We start from the raw sequence: 25,786 nt of genomic DNA on the forward strand, positions 1-25,786 counted from the left end.
AGATGAAGATGATGATTAAAACAATGATTTATTACAAAAAAAGAGAAGCTTGAATGGTTTGATAAATACAAGCAAGCAGAAATTGACAGGGAGTCATAAGGAATTATAAATAGAACATGTTAATAATAATTTTGCTAAAAGAAGTAAATGTTGCTTATTTAAAAATTAGAGCATATAAAAATATATAATTATTTATCTACTGTACAAGCCAGTATGAAGAGAGATTCTTTGAACTCAGACCTAAGATTGAATTTTGCTCTGTCCCTTGCTGTGGCCCTGAGTAAGTTATTTAACTTCTCTTACCTGCCTGAATTTCCATCTATAAATGGGCCTGACATCAGTAGATACCTTAGAGTTGTGAAGATTTAGTAAGATCATTCACTCAACACCCTTGACATAATACCTGGCACTTAGTACAAGTTTGCTATTATTAAATACTGGTCAGGGGGCTGGGGATGTGGCTCAAGCGGTAGCGCGCTCGCCTGGCATGCGTGCGGCCCGGGTTCGATCCTCAGCACCACATACAAACAAAGATGTTATGTCCGCTGAAAACTGAAAAATAAATATTAAAAATTAAAAAAAAAGTTAAACAAAATAAATACTGGTCAGGTATATACATAGATTTCTTTTTTCCTAAGTGAAGTTCTAGAGAAGATAATGCAAAATATTTCCAGGAACAGAACAACAGCAACAAAAAACCCTGTAAAGACAGGTATAAGAAATTGAGATTGTAAAAGTTTTAGTGCAAACATGTTTTTTTTAACTCAAGTAAAAGTTGGATGCCAGTTTTCAGCCAATATTGTAGTTATTGAGTAAACATCAGATATAATTCTCTGAATAATTGTCAATTGAGAGAAGTTGTTGGTAATAATGAGTAAAACAGGAGAAGGATAATACAGGTCTGTAACAAACATGGGTTAAAATGTTCAAATCTTGGTATTGCTGATATTTAGTCTCAAATCAATTTTTTTTTTTTTTTTTGGTTCTGGGGCTTGAACTCAGGGCCTTGTATATGGTAGGTATGTGTTCTATTATTGAACTACACTCCCAGCCCTCAAATTAAATCTTGTTGTTTTTCTATTAAAAAAACTGAATCTGATTGCCAAAGGAATATTTCTTTATGACATTAACCGTTCTAATATGGATGATTAATTATAGTTTAAAATTTTAGGTATACAAAAATCCTGATGAAAGATATTGATGTTTTAAACTCTGCTGGCAAAATGGACAAGATGCGACTCTTAAACATTCTGATGCAACTTCGGAAGTGTTGTAATCATCCATATTTGTTTGATGGTGCTGAGCCTGGTCCACCTTATACCACGGATGAGCATATTGTCAGCAACAGTGGTAAAATGGTTGTTCTGGATAAACTGTTGGCCAAACTCAAAGAACAGGGTGAGTAATGAATTTTTATATTACTGTGGAATAAATTACTATTAATCATTTGTATATGAATAAAATTTTCCATATTTATTCACTCAGCACATTATTGAGTACTTAATATTTGTCAGGAATTGTCCTATAGGCTCAGTGTTCAGAGATGAATAATAGTCTTTGCCTTGGAGAAGCTCATAGTGTAGTGAGGAAGAACAGTTTGTTGTGATGAGTGCTATAATATGTTGAGGAACTGGGAGTTGGAAAGTCTTTACAGGGATGATGATGTTTGAGGTGAGTGCTGGAGAAAGTACAGGAGCGAGCTATTAGTCAAATGTGGGGAAGAGTTCTCTAAGGCAGTGAATCAGATGTGAAAGAAGGAAAGTGGGAGAGCTTATGGTATTTGGCATAGAGCAGCAGCTGGTGAAATCTGGGAAGATGAATGGTACCACATTATGGAAGGCCTTTAGGAGTTTAGTCTTTTTTATTTTAAAGGCAGAGGGAGGGTCATAGAAGATTTGGCTGTGGCAAGTGAAATGTTAGACAACCTTGGAAGCAGTGTGGGGGATCTACTGAGGATGAAAGACCAGAACCAGGAGACTAGTTGGGAGACTCTTGTGGTTGTCCTGTGAGAGATCATGTGGATCCATTGCTTATCCTCAGGGCAAAGTAAAGGTAGGCTTTAAGTCATTTCAATGTGTAGAGCATGCTTGAAGACATTAAAAATGCCTAACTCAACAAATGCCTAATTCTGTGTAGCATCCCTTGATGGTATGTATTTAGTGGAGTATTTATGTGCTGTATGTTTATATTGTACATAGTAGTTAATTTAAAAAAAAATTGTAGTTGTAGATGGACAGAATGTCTTTATTTGTTTATTTTTATGTGGTGCTAAGGATCGAAACCAGTGCCTCATGCATGCTAGGCAAGCGCTCTACCACTGAGCCACAACCCCAGCCCATATAATAGTTGATTTTATTTTTGTAACTTTCAAGTTCGTTTTTACACCGGTTGTGTAACTTTTTTTTTTTCAACAAAATGTTTCAGGTTCAAGGGTTCTCATTTTCAGTCAGATGACTCGCTTGCTGGACATTTTGGAGGATTATTGTATGTGGCGTAGTTATGAGTATTGTCGACTGGATGGACAAACTCCACATGAAGAAAGAGAGGTGAGGAAGAGAAAATAAAACAAGACTTCAAAAACCAGAGTTCAATTATGCAGTGTTTTTCATCATTAGGTAGTTTTGAACTTTTGCCTTTTCTTTAACTAGGGTGCATTGAATTTCTCATTACCCTCTCTCTGGCTTTCAACTTGGTGTCTTTTCTATCAACTCTAAAAAATTATTCTTTCTAAGGTCTTCAAAGACACACTTAGCTAAAGGACACTACACCATTTCATCCTTATCTCCTTTACTCCTGCTACCTGTGACCCTTTTTCTTGCAGGGAATAGGGTACCAGAGATTCAACTCAGGGGCACTTGACCACTGACTCACATCCCCAGCCCTATTTTGTATTTATTTAGAGACGGGGTCTCGCTGAGTTGCTTAGTGCCTCGCTTTTGCTGAAGCTGGCTTTGAACTCAAAATCCTCCTGTCTCAGCCTCCCGAGCTGCTAGGATTATAGGTGCATGCCACCGTGCGTGTTCTATGATTCTTTTGATTATTGTTTGTCAGCTTACTCTCTGACCTCTGATTCTGTGTCATTTTCTTCTCTTGATCTACTAAAGGAGAACTTTGCCATTTATGAGTTTAACAGTTGAGATTTTACTGATTTGTGAGCAACCTTAAAACTCATGGAATGTAGTCATCTGAAAGGGAATAATCTTGGCTTTATAGAGCTTTTGTAAAAATGAAATATGACAGCATAGGTATAGTTGTTTATCATGAATTTTGAATGTTGGGACACTAAAAGGTTTGTGTGTAGGGTTAAGTTGCTTAATAAGTCTATCTAGCACCCAGTATCTTTCTCAAATTTGGAAATTCTTATAGGTTTTTAGATTATCCCTCACAGATTTCATGGGTCCAATGAATTTTACATCCTTTGAAGCACTTTTTTGGGGGTAGGTTTTGATAATTTTATCTTTTATTTCCTGTAATCCTTCAGGGTTTTTTTTCTTTGGCTTCTGTTTTAAGACTATACTTATGTTCAGGGTTTGATGCTGTTTTTATTTTTAGTTGTAAATGGACACAATAACTGTATTTTATTTGTTTTTATTTTATGTGGTACAAGGGATTGAACCCAGTGCCTCACGCATACTACGCAAGTGCTCTACCACTGAGCCACAACCCTAGGCCCTTGATCTTGGTTTTGTGTTATAGGGGAAAATTCACTGAACTTAGTTTGAGAACATCTGAATTTTAGTATCAACACCACCAGTTTGCAGTGTGGGTAAGCCATGTAATTCTCTTAGCCTCTGTATCTTTAATTATAGCGTAAGGATAAAATTAACACTTAGGCTTTTTATTTGACAATATTTTTGTGAGAATCAGTTGATATAATAGGTTCAAACGTAAATTTGAGTAACTTTTTTGTGGTGCTTGATTGAAGCTGGGCCTTGAATTGCTGGACAAGTACTCTACTGCTGAACCACATCCCCATCCCACACACAGTTTTAAACTGCATATTGTAGTATATGCTGCATGGTATGAAATTGAACACAGGTCTTTCTATATCTCAGTTTCAGGACTCCTTTTCAGGCTACAAGAACTCTCACCTGCATCTCTCTCCTTCCATAGCAGCACTAGCACTCTGTCTTTTGCGGGTCTCCTTATTGAAGTCAGTCTTGAGCATAGAACAGTGTTCACAGCAGCACACACACCATTTTCATATTAAGGGTTTTCTGCTACCTACTGTACAGAAACAATTGGGTTAACATTTACACTTGGGGTCATTTCAAAGCTTATATTATGCCTTGCCCTATAGTTTTTAATTCCCTGAGATGATAACTTGAAGCCTACGAGGCCTTTCCTAATTTATTCCTGAGAACCAGTTTCTACAAATCTACATTAAGCATAGCCCCTCTAGTGGCATTCAAGATGATCCTTCTTGCAATAATGAAGAGGATACCAAGACAGAATAGTAGGTACTTTCTGACTTCAAGTAGCCAATTTGTACTCCTGACCAATCTCTGTGTTCATTACCTATTCCTGTTCCAATATAGTTTTTTTTTTAAAAAAATTGAAATAATGTTCTCCCTTTAGAGACTGAATTATGTGTGTTGAATTTATTTTTTTAAATTTAAATATAGCAGAGTTAGAGATACTTTTTATTTCTTGGAAATGTTCTCCTTTCCCATTGTGTTGTTGCCCCACCATCATTTCATCTTTTGTCCTAATGAAGGGAAGACCCCTTTGGACTCCTTACTCTGATTGTTTGCCAACTGAGAAGAAGTACATTTTCTCAGTAATTCTCAGATTTTTCCTTTCTCCATTATTATAGTTAAATTCCAGTAGCTAAGCCTCTGGTCATCCTCCAACTTAATTGTCCTCCTCACTTTTATAGGGAAAGAAACTAACATTTGTCAAGCAACTACTATAAGCTAGGCAACTTAAAGTTCCAATTGAATTCTCTCAGCAGCCCAGGTGAAGTATTGGGATAATTTTCTCCATGTGAAACTATGTCTGAGAGGTTAAATACTTGCCCAGAATCACAGATGTAATAAATGGTAGAGTTGTGATTCACACTCAGGGTTTTGCTCTTTGCTCTCCATTAAGGTACTTCTCACTACACCATGCTGCTTTTTATACTGCCCCTTTTACCTTCTCTGCTGACTGTGGAAGCAGGAATCACTTTCTCTGCCTACAGCTTTGACCACAACAGCCCAATCCTTAAAAAAAATACCTTCCTACATTTTGTGATTATACACATAATATATGAATGCTGAAGGAAGTTTGGAAAATGAAGTATTTCTGGCCACCCTTTTTATGAATATATGGTACATATAAGTAATTGATATCATACTATACATATTATACATAAAGTTCACTACCCTGAGTCTTTTTACTCCATATTATATTATACTTGTCTTTGTCAGTAAAACTATTATAAAAGCCAGTTAAGGATGCTATTTCATCCTCTGCATGTACTGTAAATAATGTAACCCCTTATTGTTTATTATTTAAGTCATTTTCAATTTATTGAAAGTACTGCTGTAGTGAAAGTCCTTATATATAAAACTTAGAGCAAATCTCTATTTTATGAGGATAAATTCCTAGAAGTGGAATTGTTGAGTTAGTGGGTATGAACATTTTTAAGGGTCTTGATGCATAATGCCAAATTGCTTTCCAGAGAGGTACTAATTTTCACTCGCAGCAGCAATGTATGAGAGTGCCTGTCTCCCTGCCCACTTATCAACATTGAATATTATCATTTTTAAGCTTCAAAAATGGTATTTTATTAATTTGTATTTATTTTGTGACTAGCAAGATTAAACATATTTTTATACTTTTATCCATTTTTATTCTGTGAATCATTTGTTCATTTTAGGCTTATTTTTCTATTGGAATCTTGATGTGTTTCCAATTTGTATGAGATGTTTATGTAGAGGATATTAACATGCTATTAACTTCTAAGATTTTTACTGTCCCTGGATTTGCCTGATTTTCCTCATTATTTACCTATTTATTCCTTGTTATCATACTGATAGAAATCTTCTTGCCTTGCCCTTTATTTATTGTTCTCATTCCATTTCTAAACTTTCTTGGTTGATTTCTAAACTACACTTTTATCAATCCTTTATGAGCTAATGAGTTGATATTTCTGACATTTTTGTCCCCCAAATATATTTTAGCTTTTAGTCAATTAAGACATTTCACTGTTGTTTTAGAATGTAAATAAATTATTACTAGCTTACATTTATCTATGTCATCATTCTAAGTTTGTCTCTATTGGTATAAGCTTTTAGAAATTAGGGAATTCATTTATGTTATACATTTTCTATAGCCATTCACAAAGTACAATATTTAGAAACATGCTTAAATGAAAATGGAAGAATATTATTAAGTATATTCATAGAGACTATTATAAAGTATACAAAATTTCTGTATCCATTTCAAAATGTTTGTTTCTCAAGACTCTGGTATTATAATTTGATTTTTTCTTTTTCTGTTCCTTTGTTCATCAAAAAAGGAAGCAATAGAGGCCTTTAATGCTACTAATAGTAGCAAATTCATCTTTATGCTGAGTACCAGGGCTGGAGGTCTTGGAATTAACTTGGCAAGTGCTGACGTGGTTATTCTCTATGATTCAGACTGGAATCCACAGGTTGATCTACAAGCTATGGTTAGTATTTTTTAATGAGGTCATGAATTTATTTTTAGTTTTTTGGTGGTACTGGGGATTGATTCCAGGTCCTGTGCATGCTAGGAATGCATTCTACTACGGAGCTATATCCCTAGCCCCAAATCGGGAATTTATCATAGCTCAGAATATTATTAGTATTTATATAGGACAAATATGTTATTTATCATTAAAGGGTAATGATTTTGGGGAAGTTTTGTAAAAGTTAGATTATGCTAGGAAATAAAGTTACTGTGCTAATTGAAAAAAAAGAAATGAAAATAAATAACACTGAAGTTTTAACTACAGTATTTGTCAATTTTATCTTTTATCAAGAGACAAAAATGACAGTCTTTTATTAGTATTGGGAGGTTGGATTTTAACTTTCAAAATAAGACAATTGGAGAGAGAAGATAAAAAGGAATGAAAGGAATATATTCCAGAAAAACATGCACTGCTTAAGGACACCATTCAAAAACTATTTTACAACTAAAATTGTTTTTAGGAACCTATTTTTCTGACCTTTCATCATGACATTAAAGGCAACTCTTTTGATATTTTAGTTTCATTTATTGAACTAGAGCTACACCTTCTCTCAATATGATTCACATTTAAAGATAAAAGACCATAATTTCAGAAGTTAAAAGATGCAAAATTGCTAAAATATATATGCAGAATCCCAAGAAGAAATGGAATAATGGGCTAATGCTTCTTTTTGGAGAGTGATGCTTGTTTTTTGAAAGTCATGGGATAATGCTTCTATTTGGAAGCAATGCAAAGTCATATGCCAGTTAGGTTTTTGCTTAGAAGTCCTTCCTTTTATAATAGAAAATTAAAAAATACTTAACCTTTGGGATATTTAAAATCATTATGCTGAGTCATGATCATCACTACTTTAGCATGATATCAGCCTACATGTTTGATATAAGTAAGATGGATTAAGCTCCAGTAAATTAAGCATTTCTGTACTAAAAAGCCTAATGGTGATAGCCCTTCATTTCCTTAAAAGTGTTAAGAGTATAGCAGGTCTTTTAGTACTTATACTCTAAATGTTGTTAGAGTGACTAGTGTCTTATAGTAGGAATCTTTTTATTAGGATCGAGCACATCGAATTGGTCAGAAGAAGCCAGTACGTGTGTTCCGTCTCATCACTGACAACACTGTTGAAGAAAGAATTGTAGAGAGAGCTGAGATAAAACTGCGACTTGATTCAATTGTTATACAACAAGGTATTGATATGAATAAACTTAATTAGGTGATTTTTGCTAAAACACATACAGTTTCCTTCAAAAGAGATCACTAGTAATAAAGGTTGACCAAAATTTGAAAACTCAAAGAAAAAAAAATCAATTAAAAATGCTAATTGAAATCTTCCTAATTGAAACCCTTGCATTTGACATACGGATTATTTAATATTACTAGTTTATAATTAATAGAGTGCCAATAGCATACCTTTTAAAGTACTGGATATTATTTAGCAGATAAAATGTCTAGTTTCTAAAGGTTTTAAAAAGTATATTAGAGGGTACCTTTCCTTTCAAAACAAAGTTTGGATATAAAAAATGTTTCTGTCCTGCTGGGTTTTAAATGAACTTTACAGAAGGAAATTCATAGTGAAATAGAAAGTATGGTAGAAGAAAAACTTGTAGATTATTCATTAAACAAACACCTTTAAAACTCATGTTTTTTTTATAAAGCTGCTGCTTAATATATTGTTTACATAATAGTGACTGATTTGAACTATTTTGTTTTGAACTAGGGATTGAACCCAGGGGTGCTTAGCCACTAAGCCACATCCCCAGTCCTTTTTTTCATATTTTATTTAGAGACAAGGCCTCAGGAAGTTGCTTAGGGTCTCACTGAGTTGCTGAGGCTGGCTTTGAACTCGTGATCCTCCTTCCTCTACCTCCATAGCCCCTGGGATTACATGTGTGCACCACTGCACTGAGTTGATTTTAACTGTTATACAGTGCTTTCTTTGAAATATAACTGATAGAATGTAATTTTAATTTTTTTATTAGGAAGACTCATTGACCAACAATCTAATAAGCTTGCAAAAGAGGAAATGTTACAAATGATACGTCATGGAGCCACTCATGTTTTTGCTTCTAAAGAAAGTGAACTAACAGAGGAAGACATTACAACTATTCTGGAAAGAGGGGAAAAGAAGGTTAGTTAAGATAGCATCTCATATCTATAATGGATTGCTTTAAAACCAAGGTATTTCTCACACTGCATTTGCATTGTACTGAACTATGTGTTTAAAATAACTCATGTACTCTTTAAGAACTTGTAGATTTATTTCCAGGGACAGATTAGGCTTTTATAATATTTTGCTGAAAAAGACTACATTCCATAATGTAAAATTAAGTGACCTATGGATAATAGTGCTTACTGAAAATAGTGCTTACTTAAAACCAAATATATTTTGTTTTTAGTGACATGTATAAGGACTCAGTTTTTGCAATTAATTAATCTGATACATTATGTTAATTGAAAATCTTTTTTGAAAACTATGAGATAGTAAAGCAGTATTTGTTAAAATATCACAAATTATTTTCAGAGTATCACAATTTTGTGTTTAATGTGTGTTTTTATTTTTATTTTTTATCTTTATTTTATTTATTTATTTTTATGTGGTGCTGAGGATCGACCCAGGGCCTTGCATGTGCTAGTCTAGTGCTCTACCGCTGAGCCACAATCCAAGCTCCTAATGTGTGTTTTAAAAAATTATGAGTAACTTTAAGTACAAGCCAAAGTAGACAGAATAGTATAATAGGTTCCCATGTATTTATTACTCATTTATAACATCTGTCAACCAGTCCTGCCCTATTCATATTTCCAATTCATTTTCTTTTTTCCTGGATTATGTTGAAGTAAATTTCAGATATATCATTTCAGTTATAAATATTTCACAATGTATTTCTAAAACATAGTCTCTTTAGAAACTTTAGTATGTAATTTTCCTACCTGAAAACCTTCAATAATTCTTTATTAACATCAATTATTTAGTAAATAATAAATTTTCTTTCATTTTTTTATTTTTATTTTTTAAATTTTTATTTACTTATTTTTTTACATGAGCGCTCTTATTATTTTTTGCATTGCAATTCTTAATACACCTTTATACCACAATTTATCATATCTCTGTATACAAGATAAGTTGACACCAAATTCACATCTTCATACATGTATTTTGTATAACGATGAGGGTTTCCTTCCACCATCCATGCAATTCCCCTTCTCGTTCCCTTTCCCTCCTACCCCTCTTCTCTATCTAGAGGTAATCTTCTTCCCATGCTCTTTCTCCCTACCCCATTTTGAATCACCCCATTATATCAGAGAAGACATTTGACATTTGTTTTTTTTGGGATTGGCTAACTTCACTTAGCATAACCTGCACTAATGCCATCCATTTCCCTGCAAATGCCATGATCTTATTATTTTTTAGTGCTGAGTAAAATTCCATTGTGTATAAATGCTACATTTTTTTTATCCATTCATCCATTGAAGGGCATCTAGGTTGGCTCCACAGTTTAGCTATTGTGAATTGTGCTGCTATAAATATTGATGTGGCTGTGTCCCTGTAGTATGCTGTTTTTAGGTCCTTTGGGTATAGTCTGAGAAGAGGAATAGCTGGGTCAAATGGTGGTTCCATTCCCAGATTTTCAAGGAATCTCCATACTGCTTTCCATATTGGCTGGACCAGTTTGCAGTCCCACCAGCAGTGTATGAGTGTACCTTCCCACCCCCCCATCCTCGCCAGCACTTGTTGTTTGTCTTCATAATGGCTGCCATTCTTATTGGAGTGAGATGGTATCTCAGAGTAGTTTTGATTTACATTTCTCTGACTGCTAGAGATGATAAGGATTTTTTCATATATTTGTTGATTGATTGTATATCCTCTTCTGAGAAGTGTCTGTTCAGGTCCCATTTATTGATTGGATTTTTTGTTTTTTGCGTGCTTATCTTGTTGAGCTCTTTATATACCCTAGAGATTAGAGCTCTATCTGATGTGTGAGGGTAAAAATTTGCTCCCAGGATGTAGGCTCCCTGTTCACCTCACATATTATTTCTCTTGCTGAGAAAAAACTTTTTAGTTTGAATCCATCCCATTTGTTGATTCTTGGTTTTAATTCTTGTGCTATAGGCGTCTTATTAAGGAAATTGGGGCCTAGCCCCATGTGATGGAGATTAGGGCCTACTTTTTCTTCTATTAGACGCAGAGTCTCTAGTTTAATTCCTAGCTCCTTGATCGATTTTGAGTTAACTTTTGTGCATGGTGCGATATAGGGATTCAGTTTTATTTGTTGCATATGGATTTCCAGTTTTCCCAGCACTATTTGTTGAAGATGCTATCCTTTCTCCATTGCATGTTTTTAGCACTTTTGTCTAATGTAAGGTAGTTGTAATTTTGTGGGTTAGGCTCTGTGTCCTCTATTCTGTACCATTGGTCTATATGTCTATTTTGGTGTCCATACCATGCTGTTTTTGTTACTATTGCTCTGTAGTATAGTTTAAGGTCTGGTATGGCTATACCACCTGTTTCACTCTTCCTTCTTAGAATTGCTTTAGCTATTGTGGGCCTCTTATTTTTCCACCTGTTTCGCTCTTCCTTCTTATAATTGCTTTAGCTATTCTGGGCCTCTTATTTTTCCAGATCAATTTCATAATTGCTTTTTCTATTTCTATGAGGAATGCCATTGGGATTTTGATGGGAATTGCATTGAACCTGTATAGTGCTTTTGGTAGTATAGCCATTTTAATAATATTAATTCTGCCTATGCATGAGCAAGGTAAATCTTTCTATCTTCTAATGTCTTTTTCTATTTCTTTCTTTAGGGTTCTGTAGTTTTCATTGTATAGGTCTTTCACCTCTTTTGTTAAGTTGATTCCCAATTATTTTTTTGAGGATATTGTGAATGGGGTGGTTGTCCTCATTTCCATTTCAGAGGATCTATCACTGATATACAGGAATGCCTTTGATTTATGCATGCTGATTTTATATCCTGCCACTTTGCTGAATTCATTTATTAGCTCTAGTTGATTCTTTGTGGACCCTTTGGGTCTTCTAGGTATAGGATCATGTCATCCACAAATAGTGATAATGTAAGTTCTTCTTTTCCTATCTTTATGCCTTTAATTTCTTTTGTCTAATTGCTCTGGCCAGTGTTTCGAGAACTTTGTTGAACAGAAGTGGTGAGAGAGGGCATCCCTGTCTTGTTCCAGATTTTAGGGGGAATGCCTTCAATTTTTCTCCATTCAGAATGATGCTAGCCTGAGGCTTAGCATAGATAGCTTTTACAATGTTGAGCTATGTTCCTGTTATCCCTAGTTTTTCTCGTGTTTTGAACATAAAGGGGTGCTGTATTTTGTCAAATGCTTTTTCTGCATCTATCGAGATGATCATATGGTTCTTATCTTTAAGTCTATTGATGTGGTGAATTACATTTATTGATTTCCATATGTTAAACCAACCTTGCATCCCGGGGATGAATCCCACTTGATCATGGTGCATGATCTTTTTGAAATGTTTTTGTATTCGGTTTGCCAGAATTTTATTGGGGATTTTTGCATCTATATTCATTAGATATATTGGTCTGAAGTTTTCTTTCTTTGAGGTGTCTTTGTCCGGTTTTGGAATCAGGGTGATATTGGCTTTGTAGATTGAATTTGAAAGTACTCCCTCTTTTTCTACTTCCTGAAATAGATGAAGAGTATTGGTATTAGTTCTTCTTTAAAGGTCTTGTAAAACTCATCTGTATATCCATCAGGTCCTGGGCTTTTCTTGGTTGATAATCTTTTGATGGCTTCTTCTATTTCCTCACTTGATATTGGTCTGTTTAAGTTGTGTATACCTTCCTGACTCAATCTGGGCAGGTGTGTTAAAATCACCCATGATTATTGTGTTGTGGTCTATTTGACTTTAGGAATTTAACGATGCCTTCACTATCTTCTATTTTATTAGAGTATAAGGTTTCAAAATAATTTCTAATTATCTTTTGTATTTCTGAAGTGTCTGTTGTGATATTGCCTTCTTCATCACGTATGCTAGTAATTTGAGTTCTCTCTCTTCTCTTCGTTAGCATGGCTAAGGGTCTGTTGATCTTATTTATGTTTTCCAAAGAGAAAGGTTTTGAGTTATCACAGCTAGGGGAGGGGGAGTTGGAGATCAGGCACCTTCTCAGTTGCACTTGGCTCTGATAGCCACGCCCACTTAGAGCTGGCGAGAACCGTTTTGAGTTACCACAGCTGGGTAGAGGCGGGCTGGGAATCACACACCTGTTCAGAGGCTCATTGCGCTGTCAGCTGCACCCGCCAAAAGTTGATCAGGTAGATTTTCCAAGATGGCCACCGCTGGCTTCCATGCCAGGGTGTCCAGTGAGGTGGAGGAAGCTGGGCTGTTCTGTTCCTAAGCTCTGTCTAGAATTTGGTCCTAGGTCCAGTGCCCTGTGGTGACTTGGGTCACAGTCTGACCGTTACAGCCCTGAAGGATCAGTAACGCTGTGTCTCCCCGCTACCAGAACTCTGAGAGCTTATACTTTGCCCGTCTGTGGCAGCAGAGCTGTGGGCCAGCTTCCGATGCAAAGAGCGACCCTGGTTTCCCCGCATCCTGGGTTGGGCTTGCAACAAACTACTGTTTAAAATCCTGTCACATGCTGCATGAAGCTTAAATTCGTGAATGAGAGCCCCTGTGAAGGAAAATGTCCGACCACTCACTCGGAGTCACGCCAGTAACTGGTTCTCCTCTACTTCGCCATCTTGGAGTTCCAAAATATTTTTAAACTCGTCAATTTTCTAATTGTTTAATAATAGTTTTACTTTAAAAAAGTTTTCAATAAAAATATCTGTGCAAATAAGGTCTATACATTGCCATTGATTGATGTATTGTCTATCTTTTTTACCTATAGGTTCCCCTCAACTTCTCTATTTTTCTTTGCTAATCTATTTGCTGAAGAAATTGCATTGTTGCCTTTTAAGTTACTCACACTATGGATTTTGTTGATTCTGTTTCCATGGTACTGTTCAACATATTCATGGTTATTTTAGTCCATTTTGTGTTGCTATGATAAAATACCTAAGGCTGGATGTTTTATAAAGAAAAAGATTTATTTGGCTCATATGTTTGGAAGTCAGGGCATAGTACTGGCACTGGCTTCTGTGGAGGCAGCTAGCAACACATGCTGCAAGAGAAGAGAAGTCACATGGCAAGAGAGCAGGCAGAGAAGCTGAACAACCCACTCTTATTGTAGTCCCTGTAAGAGCAAGAGTATACTTCTGTAAGACTTAATTCACTCCTGAAAGAAATACATTAATTCCCTTAAAGACCTAATCACTATCTCTTAAAGCTCCTACCACTTCATTACTATTACACAGGGGATTAGACTTTCATCACATGAACCTTTGGGGGACAAACTGTATCCAAACCTTAGCAACTATGTATTCTATAAATTGGTCAAATTAGTTTTTCAGAAGATTTTTGATTTTGGAGTCATATCCAACTTTTTGAAAAGTTTTATATTAGTATGTTTCATATCATTATGCAAAATGTGTTGCTTTAGTTCAACTTTGCCCTTATTTTAGCATTAACTATTTATCTCATTAAAATTATACAGTAGACACACACCTGTAATCCCAGTTACTTGTGAGGCTGAGGCAAGAAGATCAAAGTTTGAGGCCAACCTGGACAACGTAGTCCCTGCTTCAAAATGGGACTTTAAAAAGGGTTTGTAAATATAGCTCAGTGGTAGATTGCTTACCTAGCATGCATGAGGCCATGACTTCAATCCCAAGTACTGCCAAAAATAATATTAATATGTATATATATATATATATATATATATATATATATATATATATATATATACACATAAAATAGAAATTATGATGTAGCTTCTACATCTTTGGTTATAAAGTATCTTAAAGAAAGCCTGGGGGCTGGAGTTGTAGCTCAGAGGCAGACCACTTGCCTGGCATGTGTGAAGCCCTGGGTTAGAACCTTAACACCACATAAAAATAAATAAATAAACAAACAAACAAATAAATAAATAAATGGTATTCTGTCTACCTACAACTACAAAAAAAAAGTAAGAATACTTAGGAAGCACAATTTAAATATTAAAAATATTTGGGATTAGTTAAGTAATAATAATCATTATTACAATTATTTGTGGTGCTAGGTATGGAATTCAGGGCCTCTCACATGCTAGGTAAGTGTTGTACCCACTGAGCTATACTCCCAGTCCAGGACAAGTCAAATTCATACTCAAGTTTTATTTAGCATTGCATTCTTATCTTGTAAATTAACAGACTGGATATTTCATGTCAAAATCTGACTTTAAAAAAGGTAGAGAATTCATATATTTTCACAAGTAATATATTGATGATTTTTTCATTTCAATGTATTCAATTTTAGACTGCAGAGATGAATGAACGTTTGCAGAAAATGGGAGAATCTTCTTTAAGAAATTTTAGAATGGATATTGAGCAAAGTTTGTACAAGTTTGAAGGAGAAGACTATAGAGAAAAACAGAAGGTAACTTTTATTCTCAATCATTAGATCCTCAAATCAGCATTTCTTCTCATAATGATGATAAAATAACATGATCACTATTCAGTAAAATACTCTGATATAAAGTTGATGTAGATGTAGAAATTTCAGGCAGGGGATACCTTTCATATATTTGGTTAGGTCCTCCTTCCTTCTTCTTCTCCTCCTCCTCCTCCTCCTCCATCATCATCATCATCATATTTGTTATAGCCACTGCATATTGTCTCCTTTTTCTGAGATGTTTGGGATTAGAGATGTTTCAGATTTTGGAGTTTTTCAAATTTTAGAAAATTTGCCTAAACTTTACAGGTTGAGCACCCTTACTCTGAAATGCTCCAAAAATTCTTTTTTTAAAGCTTATTTAAAAAAATTATAGTTGTAGGTGGACACAATATCTTTATTTATTTATTCTTATGTGGTGCTGAGGATCAAATTCAATGCCTTGCATGTGCGAGGCAGGTGCTCTGACTTTAAAAAAGGTGGAGAATTCACATATTTTCACAAGTAATGTATTGATAATTTTTTATATCTGGATTTCCAAACATATGAGCCAAATAAATCTTTTTTTCTTTATAAAGCATCCAGCCTCAGATATTTTATCTTAGCAACACAAAATGGACTAAAATAACCATGAATATGTTGAACAGCACCATGGACACAGAATCAACAAAATCCATAGTGTGAGTAACTTAAAAGGCAACAATGCAATTTCTTCAGCAAATACATTAGCAAAGAAAAATAGAGAAGTTGAGGGGAACCTATAGGTTAAAAATGATACAGACAATACATCAATATACCACTGAGCTATAGCCCCAGCCTCACTCCAAAAATTTTTAAAAGTTTTGAATTTTATACATTTTGGATATCAGATTTTCAGATTAGTGTGCTGAACCTGTACTCCTACTTTTATTATTGAGAAGCAATATAAGATTGTGGTTGAACTCCCAATTTAGACTGAAATGTCATCTCTCACTAAATGAATGACTTTGGATACTCAGATTTCTCATCTGTGAAATGCAGGTTATAGTAGTTACATTATAGAATGATCATGATGATGAAATACGTTAATATTCATAAAGCAATTAGAACAATGCCTGGAATTTAGTATTAACTAGATGAGGAATAATATTACTGATATTTTGTTAATTAAATGTCTGAAAGACTTTGTTGTTTGTGGTCTATTTTGAAAAATAATGCCTTGTAGTGTACAGCATGTACATAAAGGACCTGCTGAAGAAGTAGGGTTTATTCATTTTGTTTGTTTAAACTGAAATTAAGGCAGTAATTTTAAAGCTTTTTTATTTGAAATGATTTTAGACTTACACAATGGTTGTAAGAAAGAATGGAGTTCACATATATTCTTTTAGCTTTCTGGAATGGTAACAACTTACGTGTTAGTTTTCATTATTGAATCTGGGAAATGAACCCCAGGTTTTTCCCTTTTGTCCTTTTCCTGCTTTAGAGGATCCAGTCTAGGATCCCACATTGCATTTTTCAAAAAAAAATAGACATTATTTTTAAAAGCAGTTTTAGGTTCACAGCAAAATGGAGTGGAAAGTACAGAGAGTTCCTATATACCCCCTGTCCTCCCCACATATACAGACCTCCTACCCTCTATCAATATCCTCACTAGAGGTGGTACATGTGTTATACTTATGAACATAGATTAATACATCATTATTACCCAGAGTCCATCATTTAAATAAGGGCTGTCTACTGGTGTGACATACTGTATGGGTTTTGATAAATTCATAGACATATATCTACCATTGTAAAATAGAGTCCTTTCACTGACCTAACAATCCTGTGTGCTTTGCCCATTTTACCTTTCCTTATTCTCAACCTCCCCCCCACAACCACTGAATTTTTTACTGTCTCCATAGTTTTCTCTTTTCCAGAATATCATATAGTTATAAGTAGCCTTTTCAGATTGGCTTCCTCTACTTAGTAATATGCATTTTGGTTTCTTCCATGACTTGATAGCTCATTTCTTTTTAATACTGAGAAATATTGTCTTGGATGTAACACTGTTTATTTATTTATCCATTTACTTACTGAAGAATATCTGGGTTAGTTCCAAGTTCTGGAAGTTATGAATAAAGCTTCTATAAATATCAATGTGCACATATTTTGTGGACATAAGTTTTCAATTCCTTTGGGTAAATACCAAGGAGAATGGTTGCTGGATCTTACTGTAAGAGTAGGCTTAGTTTTGTAAGAAACTGCCAAACTGTCTTCCAAAAGTGGCTATACTATTTTGCATTCCCACCAGCAATGAGTAAGTGTTCCTGTTAGTGTCTTTGCCAGCAAGTGGTATTGTCAGTGTTTTTGGATTTTCACCATTATAATATGTGTGTAGAAATTTCTTATTGTTTTTTAATTTGTAATTCCTTAATGACATATTTTAACATATTTTCAAATACTTAAATACCATCTGTATATTTTCTTTGGTTCAGGTCTTTGCCCATTTTCATTTTTTTCTTTTGCCCAGTGTTTATTTGGGTTCTTTACTTAATTGTTAGGAGGGGAATACTGGGGATTGAACTCAGGAGCACTTAACTACTGAGCCATATCCCCAGCCCTGTTTTGTATTTCATTTAGAGACAGGGTCTCACTGATTGCTTAGCACCTCCCATTGCTGAGGCTGGCTTTGCTTCAGCTTCCTGAGCTGCTGGTATTACAGGCACTTGCCACCATGCCCAGCCTCTTTTCTTAATTTTGAAGTTTAAGAGTTTTTTTTTTTGTTGTATATTTTGGAGAATGGGCCTTTAATCAGATATGTCTTTTGTAAATATTTTCTCCAAGTCTGTGGCTTGTTTCTCTTTCTCTTGGGCCACATTGCAATTTTGTTGCTCTCTGTCTTTCTTGTCTATGACAGTTCATCAGTTTTTGCTTGTCTTTGATTGAAGACTATTATTTTGTAGTTTGTCTTTCATTTTGGGTTTGTCTGACATTTTGTCATGATTTGACTGAGATTATGCATTTTTTTGGCAAGAATACCACAGAAGGGATGCTGTGTGCTCAGGGAATATATGATGTTGGTATATTTTATTATTGGTGATGTTAGCCCTCTTGACTTAGTTGCGATAAATATACCAATATCATATATGCCCTGAGTATTTCCATTTGTAATTGATAAATATCTTGTGGGAGATGTTCTGAAATGTTTACCCACTGATCTTAGCATCTGTTGTTGGAGTCTGCCTGCAACAGTTATTATTATGGTGTTTGCCAAATGGCATTTTTTAATTTCCCTTGTTCTATCTATATTTTGGGCAATTGGAATTTTTCTATAGGGAACAACTATCCCTTATTCTCATTCATTTATGCATTTATTTATTTATCAGTATGGACTCAGATTTTTTTTTCTACTGGATATTGAACCTCAAGGCACTTTACCATCAAACCACATCCCCAGGCATTTTTATTTTTTATTTTCAGACAGAATCTCAGTAAATTGCTGAGGCTGGCCTCAAACTTGCAATCCTTCTACCTTGGCCTTCTGAGTTGCTGGGATAACAGACATGTGCCACCACACCTAAAAGGACTTATGGATGTTTATTTTTTCAAGTTATGATCCAATTCTACCATTATTTATTTTATTTCTCAAATTGGGCCATAAAGCTGTTACATTTTTGAGCTGATCTCTATGACTTTTATTAAAATGGAAAAGCTCGATTCTTAAGTCTTGAAAAATATGATGTGTGAACCATTTTAGTTTGCATGGCAGCTAGTATATTGATAATACTTTGTTGTTGTCATTTGCTTCTGATAAGTTTTTTGTTTTTATATTTGTCTGTTATCTCTAATCTTAACTCAGACTGCTTATGTTCTATCCTGCTGAGATGGAGGTGATAGCCTGTCTGTACAGGGTGAAAATTGCTTTCCTAATACGCTTTTTAGATCCAGTTATGTGATAAGAATTTTATAATTATTCCTGGGGGCTTATTGGTACTAAGAATGCTTTATAAAGTGGAAAAATATTAATAGTTTAAATATTATTGGAGCTTCTTCTTTTTAAAATATTTTTTAGTTACAGATGGCTACAATATCTTTATTTTGTTTATTTTGTTTTTTTTTTTTTATGTAGTGCTGAGGATCAAACCCAGTACCTCACATGTGCTAGGCAAGTGCTCTACCACTGAGCCACAACCCTATCACCCTTTGGAGCTTCTTTTTTACAAAAATATTTTTGTAGTTGTAGATGGACACAATACCTTTATTTTATTTGTGTATTGTATGTGGTGCCAGGAATCGAACCCAGTGCCTCACACATGCTAGGCAAACGTTCTACCACTAAGCCACAGTCCCAGCCCCTTATTGGAGTTTCTTATCCACAGTTTTTTGTAGTGCTACAGACTGAACCCAGGGCTTCCTGCATAATAAGCATGCAACCTACCACTGAGCAACATACCTAGTCCCATCCACATTTTTAGAGGAAAATTGGTTAAGAGAATTTTTCTTATGTTTCTAATTCTAGCAAAATAATGGTATACGGGTACACAAAACTTTTTAATAATTATGATGATTTGTATTTTTATAATTGAATCCTGACAGTAATAATAATCTCCAAAATAAAAAATTGAATATTCTGAAACTGAGATTATATTTTATCTCTGTACATTCATATTATTTAGATAAGCTCTTAGATTTTGTTCAAATTATCCTTTGAAGAAAATTGAGAATCTGAAGGAATAATATTTGTAAATTGTGGAAATTGTATGTTGAGGTAGACTTTCATACATGATTAATTGAAGCAGTTTCATTAATTTATTACCACATTTAGTAAATAAAGTAGTGATGGTTGACATTAATCCTTAAGAAATTAACTTAACAAGTTAGTATTAACATATCTAAAACTAACAGCAAGATTTATTCTTTTTTTGAAAGTTCAGGGTGTGGTTGTGTACACCTGTAATCCCAGCAGCTTGGGAGGCTAAGGCAGGAAGACCTCAAGTTCAAAGTCAGCCTCAGCAAAAGTGAGGCCCCAAGCAATTCAATGAGACCCTGTGTCTAAATAAAGTACAAAATAGAGCTGGGAATATGGCTCAGTGGTTGAGTGGCCCTGAGTTCAATCCCTGGTAACACCCCCCCTCCACAAAAAACAGAAAGTTCAGGAATTAGCCTTTAACACTTATTTCAAATTTGAATACCAAAGACCTTCAAACAAGTATTGGTTAAATGGCTAAATACATTAATTTTAAAAAGTTAGTTTAAACTGTTACTAATTTATTTTTACTTCAATTGAGACAGATAAAGTATTGGTTATTTATAAAATATTTTTTATTAGAATCATTTCACAATCTGGGATCAAAAGCAAAATTCATTTAGTACTTGGGGTATTTGTTTTTTTTTAAAAAGTATTTGGTGTTGCGGATCAAATCCAGGGCCTCACACATGCTAGGCATGTGCTCTACCACTGAGCTACACCCAAGTCCCAGCTGTGGATATTTCTCATTTTACTGAAATATCACATTTTAATATCCATATCTCATAGCCCTTTAGAATTAGAAGAGACCTTAAAGTTCATTTACTCTAATTTTCTTGTAACTAAGAACTGTTACTTATATAACATCTAGGATAGATATCCAACTCTGAACACTGTAGTATTGGGAATTTTAACCCTCTTAGGATGGTTCCTTTTACTTTTTTTTTTGCTGTTTCAATTGAGATGATGAAAGAGATTATTTTATTCATCTTTGTTTCCCTGATAGTGACTTTGGGGCAACACAGTAGGTATTTAATCATGGTTATTAAATTATATTGAGTAGCGATCTACTTCCTTGTAAAGTTGCCACATTGGTTTTAATCTTATGAATCAAAAAAGAACTATATTCTTTTCTTTGGATAGACTTTTAGATATGTGAATGTCATCATTATGCTTGACATTTTAGTCTTTACTTTTCCAGAAGAGTAGATCTCTATTCATTCTAGTCATCTTACTTTATCATCCACTCTTTTGGTGGGGGTACTGGGGATTAAACTCAGGGGCACTCCACCACCAAGCCATATTCCCAACCCTATTTTTTAAACATTTAATTTATACACAGGGTCTCACTGCGTTGTTTAAGGCCTCTCTAAGTTGCTGAGGCTGGCTTTGAACTCCTGATCCTCCTGCCTCAGCCTCCCAAGCTGCTGGGATTACAGATGTGCACTACCCAGCCAGTTTATTTTCCACTCTTAAAACATGATACCAAGGTTGGAAATCAACCCTTAGATAAGATCAGGATGGAGCCAATACTGGTGTATTTTATGTAAAGTCACTAGGCTAGGCACTGTGAAATAAAGAAAAACATTTTAGAAAACCATTCCCCAGACTCCAGAACTTTGTATTCTCAGTGTTGTCTGTTAATTATGAAAATGTATTTTCTAGCTGATAATGGGATAAAATTTTATAATGTTAACAGATTATTTTTCATACTACTTTGGAAGTTTAAATAATACCTCACATTTAACTCTTGGTCATTTACCTAATGTTTTCATATATTTGGTCACTTTTTTGTTGTTTTTTGGTGCTGGGGATGGAACCCAGGACCTTGCACATGCTAAGCATGTACTCTACTACTGAGCTACACTCCCAACCCCTAATGGTCACATTTAATCCTTAAGGTAGGTGTTATTTTTCTTATTTTAAAGACAGAAAATAACAGTTGTATAAAGGTAAAGTAGTAGAATTTGGATTCAAATCTGTCTTTCTGATTCTGTTAACTTTTCCTTCTCTAGCAAAACTACTTTTCCAGAAGATCTCATTTCAAGTATTTTTTTTTTATTTAAAGGGGAATATGTCTGTCATGTTGATATGGCTCATTTACCCCTCTCATGTATTTTCTAATTCATATACTTCACATAGTTGCCAGAATCAATATTATTTCTTCTTCTATGTTAGTTACTAGATATTTATTTAAAGCAACATAAAATACTCAGCAGATTATGCACATCATTCTCGAATCACTAAGGAAGAACTAATGTTTAAACTACTTTAAAAATGAGAAGAAAACCATCTTTGAACCTAAACTTGGTGTATAGTACAAGGTCAAGACTGTGGAATTTTGGATGTGTATAGTTGGGATTTATAAAACAAGTTTTGAGTTTTTTGGACTCCTTTGGTTTTCTCATGTTTTTACAGCCTTATATACTTGAGGTGATTAACAGTTTGGAATAATTAAACCCCTGTTCTTGCTTGTTGTGTATAGCTTGGTATGGTGGAATGGATTGAACCTCCTAAACGAGAACGTAAAGCAAACTACGCAGTGGATGCCTACTTTAGAGAGGCTTTGCGTGTCAGTGAGCCAAAGATTCCAAAGGTAAAACAGTACAAGGCCAGTTTTTATGTCATATTGTGGAGTTCATGGTCTGTGATTCAAATTTACATGTATTACTCCAAATCATAATTCTTACAATGTAACAATACAAAGAAGTACTTGATAGCCCAATCAAATAAATGGATTCCATTGTGTTTATTTTCCCACATATGAAAAACGGTGAAAGATAATATGTTCACTTCATATAATTCATGAAAGCAAATGTATATGTAATTCATTCTCCCCTTACAGGCTCCACGGCCTCCAAAGCAGCCAAATGTTCAGGATTTTCAATTTTTCCCACCTCATTTATTTGAGCTCCTGGAAAAGGAAATTCTTTATTACCGGAAGACAATAGGTTACAAGGTAAGTTTTTATTTTTTTATATTAGTATAATATAATCTTTTAAAAAAAATTTTTAGCTGTAGGTGTACACAATATTTTTATTTATTTATTTATTTTTATGTAATGCTGAGGATTGAACCCAGTGCTTCACATTTGCTAGGCAAGCACTCTACATCACTGAGCTTCAACCCCAGGCCTAGATTAGTGTAATATATCTTTTAAGATACTGTAATCCATTGAGCTAGAGTAGATGTTGCATTTTAATGTGAGAGAATATGAGTAAATAAAAAAAGTGTTTTTTAGGGGCTGGGGTTGTGGCTCAGCGGTAGAGCGCTCATCTAGCATGTCCGAGGTCCTTGGTTCGATCCTCAGCACCAGATAAAAATAAATAAAAACAAAAAATGTATTGTGTACAAATAAAAAAATAAATATTAAAAAAGTGTTTTTAAAACAAAGAGGAGGACTGAGTAGAAGCAAAGCATCAAACTATGAATCATAGAACAAGAATCATCACTAAAAGGGGTTAATGGACAATTATCCAATATTTCAATAGTAATACATGTAGTAACGTTATTTTTAATAAGCTGGCATTTGAATGGTGAAATAATATGTAGAAAAAATGATGTATGTGTTCAATTAGAAATGAATGTTAATATATGATAGGAAATTTTTCATCATTTTCCTAGATAGTACCAAGAAATAGTATTTTTGTATTTATTGCTCATAGGTTGATGAAAACCCCCTTGGTAGTTAGTAGATTATGGTCACTTATGTATTAAAAATATGATAAACATATAATAATGAATCGTATAATTTTAAAGTGATTGTTTTTTAGAATTCAAAATTCTTATTTGTATAGGTAGTAAGTAGGAAATGAATTTTAGTGAGAGCAATTTAATGTTTGTCATACTACATCATACTGAGAGAGAAAGCATACAGAATTATTTCTATATTTTGAAAATTGACCTAGTGAATGAAGAGGGACTACTGAAGGTATGTATTTTAAAATTTATTTTGTGAAACTTTATCACAATTGAAACTACAGTCAGTTATTTTGATTAATAGCTGGAATGTGCCTATAGAAGCTCTATGTATATAAAATACTTATTTGTTTATATTTTGGAAGTTGAGTGGGTCTCTCGAGTATTTATACTATTTGTCCAGAGTGAGAACTTCACTCTTTGAATCAGAACAAATAAGAAAGGTCTTTCTTCCTATGTGTGTATTATGATTTAAAAAATACAAAAGTAAGATTGAAATGATTAAGGGAACTAAAAGTGGTTAGTTAGGATGTCATTAGAGAAATGTGATCAAAATTGAATCTATTTAAACTAAGAGTACTGGAAAAAATCCTCCTTTAGGAAATTGTAGAAGAATAAACTAAAGTATGGTTGAATATTGAGATAGGCCTATGACCAGTTTCAAAGAAATTGAAAACAGTGATATGCCAAGAGAAGCACGCATGTTGAAGATTCAAAACACACAATAAATTCATAATAAATAATAATAATAATAAAAAAGATATTTAATTTCATGAGATAAACAAATACACAACTCATTAAGGTTTATAATAATTCTAGGTTTATAATATTATTTTCTTCTACTTTTATTGTTTGTTATTAGTGAGACTTGAAATGTTAGACCTCAGTAATAAGCCAAATATTTGTGTGCATTTTTTATTATTTAAACAATGCTTTAATAATACTTCATTTGATTCCTAACAACCTCATAAAATAGGTATTATCTTTTATATGATAGATATAGAAAGTGAAGTTCAGACAGGTTAAATAACCTTGTTCAATGTTACATAGCTAATAAGATTGCCATGTGTATTGTCTCAAACACAGTTCTCAGTATTCAAGTGCTGTACTCTTTCCACTCAGACGTTCTGGGCTATTTCTGCATGTGATATAACCCTGCATCTTTCTGCAGTCCTAAATAAGGATTGTGTTGATAGTAGTATGACATGTCTTTTGGGAAGTGGGCCAAGTAGTAGTCAAGTAACGGCAATAAAAAAATTATCTCTAATGATAGAACTGTTTAGGTCTGTTTGGAGATACTGAAATTTACTGTGATTATTATAGTGCCCACCATTTTCTGGCCACAGATCTGGTTTGAATATAAATAGTGACTTTGATTACAGGTAGTTTGTGGTTAGGGGTGAGGGCTTAGAATGACTTTTTGGGTTGTGGCCAGCTGGAAGAAGATTGAGGAGAGAGTAAACCTCAGAAGATGGGGACTGATGGGACAGCTGCAGAGGGTGATAGGAAGGAGGAGGGAGAAGAACAAGGTGTAAGATGAGAAAAAAAGGGATGAGTGGGGAAAGGAAGATGGCCTGGAATTTATGTTATTGCCCTGTACTGTTTGTTCTTCCTCACCTCTCAGAAAGAAGTGACAGGAGGAGAATGAGTGAAAGGAGGACTTTTTGCCATTTACTACCTATTTATTGAGCATTGCTGTGTGACAGGTGCTTTGCCAATTACTTGGGATAAAACAATGAATATGAAAAGGTCCTTCACCTCACAGAATTTACATACTAATTACAGAGACAGACATGAAACAAATACTGCAGTGTAATGATGTCATTACTTGTGTGATCTGGTACATTAACAAAGTGTGCTGCTAGGGAATCTAATAAGGGTATTTAATGTGGACTGGGAGATCAGGGCAGTGCTCCCTGTAGAATTGTCATTTAAATTGAGATCAGAGATGTGAATGAGCACCTGGAGCATGGGAGAGAAAATCATAGGAAGGGACAACTCCTGTGCCAAGGTGTTGACATTGGAAGGAGGAAGTCACTATCTGGAAATGCAAGAGTGCCAGTGTTGCTAGGGGTGGCAAGGAGGAGAGTGAGTGGAAAAGAGTCTGGTGAGAAAGTAGAGTCTGATCACATGGAGCCTTTATAGGTCATATAATGTGGCTGAACTTTAGCTT

The 25,786-nt window shown here is 34.4% G+C and overlaps 1 protein-coding gene across 5 annotated transcripts in view; it reads left to right on the top strand.

Annotated features, from left to right (window-relative positions):
* Window positions 1–25,786, top strand: part of Smarca1 (SNF2 related chromatin remodeling ATPase 1) — a 79,648-nt gene that overhangs the window by 23,437 nt on the left and 30,425 nt on the right. For all 5 annotated transcript variants that reach the window (XM_021722361.3, XM_021722362.3, XM_021722363.3 and 2 more), the window contains 8 exons: window positions 1,172–1,398; window positions 2,425–2,546; window positions 6,506–6,658; window positions 7,752–7,884; window positions 8,677–8,825; window positions 15,072–15,191; window positions 22,400–22,510; window positions 22,760–22,873. In XM_021722361.3, coding sequence (XP_021578036.1) covers window positions 1,172–1,398; window positions 2,425–2,546; window positions 6,506–6,658; window positions 7,752–7,884; window positions 8,677–8,825; window positions 15,072–15,191; window positions 22,400–22,510; window positions 22,760–22,873 — 1,129 coding nt within the window. The remainder of the gene's footprint in view (window positions 1–1,171; window positions 1,399–2,424; window positions 2,547–6,505; window positions 6,659–7,751; window positions 7,885–8,676; window positions 8,826–15,071; window positions 15,192–22,399; window positions 22,511–22,759; window positions 22,874–25,786) is intronic.

Source organism: Ictidomys tridecemlineatus, chromosome X, assembly GCF_052094955.1.
Source record: "Ictidomys tridecemlineatus isolate mIctTri1 chromosome X, mIctTri1.hap1, whole genome shotgun sequence".
Taxonomy (NCBI): domain Eukaryota; kingdom Metazoa; phylum Chordata; class Mammalia; order Rodentia; family Sciuridae; genus Ictidomys; species Ictidomys tridecemlineatus.